General features: G+C 38.0%; 2 protein-coding genes across 2 annotated transcripts in view; both read left to right on the plus strand.

The window, feature by feature from the left end:
- The window catches only part of LOC103156670 (UDP-glucuronosyltransferase 2B31-like), a 12,128-nt gene extending 11,553 nt beyond the window's left edge, over window positions 1–575 (plus strand). Inside the window, exon 3 of the mRNA XM_016664524.1 lies at window positions 214–575. Coding sequence (XP_016520010.1) covers window positions 214–259 — 46 coding nt within the window. The 3' untranslated portion in view covers window positions 260–575. The remainder of the gene's footprint in view (window positions 1–213) is intronic.
- Window positions 573–3,101, plus strand: part of LOC107833985 (UDP-glucuronosyltransferase 2B33-like) — a 7,130-nt gene continuing 4,601 nt past the window's right edge. Inside the window, exons 1-3 of the mRNA XM_016664518.1 lie at window positions 573–1,103; window positions 2,080–2,381; window positions 2,544–3,095. Coding sequence (XP_016520004.1) covers window positions 2,083–2,381; window positions 2,544–3,095 — 851 coding nt within the window. The 5' untranslated portion in view covers window positions 573–1,103; window positions 2,080–2,082. The remainder of the gene's footprint in view (window positions 1,104–2,079; window positions 2,382–2,543; window positions 3,096–3,101) is intronic.

Here is a 3,101-nt window from a genome sequence, read left to right on the forward strand (position 1 = left end):
CCAACGTCTCTCTCAGCTACACCGTGACCGACCAATGTCTTCAATGGACACATCGATCTTCTGGATAGAGTACGTCATCAGGAACAAAGGAGCCACCCACCTGCAGTCCGCAGGTTTCAGCCTGCCTTGGTATTCCTACTTCTGCCTGGATGTGGCAGTCTTTGTACTGGCCATAACTGAAACCTCAATCTGGGGTTTCATCTTTGTCTGTAGGTTACTCTGCTGCAAGAGGTCCAGCAAGAAGATCAAACCAGAGTAATTCATCTAGAAATTACTTCCGTTTTTATGAATATACTATTTTGCTACAGATTTCTGCTTGTAGCTAAACCAAAAACAACAAGCTGTGCAATATACCAACATTTCTGCCTCATATTCAGTGTTGCGTTAAGAGCATAAAACTAATCCAAACTGTATTTAAATGTTATTTCTGGACATATGAATTGAGAAAATTGAATTGCTTTTGCAACTGATCTCTTGCTGCAACAAACATAAGTGTTTTTGCCATATTCTTATTTGTCAAATCTGAAATTTTAAATTCTAATTGCTTACAAAACATGTATTGCGGAAGATTTTCTGTCCACAACTAATTAAAGATGTTGAATTTAATACTTTTTTTGAGCGTGGCAATTCTTTCACCCACATTACTTGATTCTTCAAGAGGTATTCTGAAGGTATTTCTTGTTCTCATCATCACAGGAACATAAATTAATTCAAATTACAGTACGAACTACTGTCTCTTCTGTATTAGTAATTTTGTTACTGATTAACAGAAGAGATCAAGCCTCCTTTCCTGTTTACACACAGTGAACTGGCATTAAATGCATAGCCATAATTGTGTGCACCAATTTAAAACAGACATATGAGAACAGAGAGCAGTGAAAATGTCAGTAAATGCATAAAGATAAGCTATGTAATTAGAAGAAACACCATGTCAGCAGAAGCAACAAAATCTTTGTAGCTTACCTTTTGTACACATATTGGACTTTGTCCCACAAGCTCAGACTTGCTGGTTTGAAATGTGAAGCAAGTGTCGAATACAATCCTGCTGCCTGACAACCGGCAGCTCAAGGCAAACATCTGGAACTGGACTCATCAAGATTCAGGTTTGATTTTTCAGTTTACCTGAAGAAAACACAACTTCATATTCATTTTCACTTTTTATGTTAATCTGAGTGGATTAAATATGTTTGGATTCTGACTACTCTTTTGTTTTTTACATGGTTGCTAATGTATAATCAATATTTCATCATATTTAGAGTACAACAGATACACAAGCTGAAGACAAACATGAACATCAGAAGCTTATCAGCGCAGCGGAGTGAAAAATGTATTAGTAATGTTCATGTTTTATATGGAGTTCTGAAAGTGGATACAGTATTTTTTGTTGTTTTCCAAGAAAATTGGAAAATATTTGCTTCTAAACTCTACAAGCCTTTGGATTTTATGTAGAGATAAACGACTACAAAAGGAAAAGTCAAAGATATCAATAAAGTTGATGAAAAAAAATTGTTTAGTTATTTTAATTCATCCAAACATTTTGGATGGTTTGTCTCAATGGCTGACATAAATTCATATCAACATTTTCTTGTTTTAGATCAAATAGAACTACTGGAATGATTTCTATCTGAAATTTTTTGATCAACCAAGGACATTTTTCCCTTCTTCTTAGTTTTTTATTTGAAAAGTTGGCATAAACTAAAACTATTCTGGCTTTATATAATTTTGGGAGCCCAGGTGATGAAGTCATCGCCCAGTCAGGTGAGGACTCCTCACCTGACTGGGCGATGACTTGATGAGACTTTATAAGTGTGCATGTTTTGGCAGGGCCACACAGACAGGGCATGTCCTTTTACCAGGTTTTTTTTGTGTTGTTGTGGGAACTGACAGGCTGAAGGGACAAGCCCTCTCTTCCTCACATCCTCCTGAGCATGTGAAGACCAAGGCAGGGTTCAATTATTTTTCTTACATTCCTCTCGTAAGAGAACTGTCAACAGTCTTTAATGTTTCCTGAAACAAAATACTCTGTATTTTATGTAGATCTACATGGCTTAAAAAAAGACTTTTTGTTTTTCTTTACAGAAAATGTCCAAGGCGGTCTCTGGATTCCCGGCTGTCCTCTGCTGTCTGGTGCTCAGATCCTCTTACTGTAAAGGCAGTAAGATCCTGGTGCTGCCTCATGATTGGAGCCACTGGATCAACATGAAGGTTATTCTGGAAGAGCTTCACTCCAGGGGTCACAAAATCACCGTTTTGCACTCCACCAAAAGCTGGTTCATCACCAATAACTCATCCATTTATACCTCCATTCATATTCCATCACTCTTGGATGACCTGGACCCAGACTTTTATGTGACAATGATGCAGGATGTTACTGGACTGTCGTGACCATCCTACTTTTATACGCTCATTTTGTCAACACAATTTGATTACATTGATGTTAAAACACAGCCATAAGAGTTTGGTGAGCTTGGCAAGTGAAGTTTTACAGGATAAAGTGTTAATAAAGAAGCTCAAGGATGCCAAGTTTGACCTCATGTTGACAGNATCACCAATAACTCATCCATTTATACCTCCATTCATATTCCATCACTCTTGGATGACCTGGACCCAGACTTTTATGTGACAATGATGCAGGATGTAATGGATTGTCGTGACCATCCTACTTTTATACGCTCATTTTGTCAACACAATTTGATTACATTGATGTTAAAACACAGCCATAAGAGTTTGGTGAGCTTGGCAAGTGAAGTTTTACAGGATAAAGTGTTAATAAAGAAGCTCAAGGATGCCAAGTTTGACCTCATGTTGACAGACCCTGCATTTCCAATGGGGGTTATTCTCGGTGGTTACCTCAAGCTCCCGATGGTCTTTAATGTCCGCTGGATTAACAATGGAGAGAGTCATCAATCCATAGCACCATCTCCTGTCTCCTATGCCCCTGTATCAGGAAGTGAACTTCATGATCAGATGGATTTCCTAGAGAGGACAAAGAATATGTTGCATTATCTCTACAATCTTTATGAGTTGTACGTTGTCATTAACCCAACCTACACTGATCTCTTCCAGAAATACTTCCCTCCTGGAACTGACTTGGTGTCTTT

The sequence above is a fragment of the Poecilia formosa genome, unplaced genomic scaffold (genome assembly GCF_000485575.1).
Source record: "Poecilia formosa unplaced genomic scaffold, Poecilia_formosa-5.1.2 Scaffold492, whole genome shotgun sequence".
Lineage (NCBI taxonomy): Eukaryota > Metazoa > Chordata > Actinopteri > Cyprinodontiformes > Poeciliidae > Poecilia > Poecilia formosa.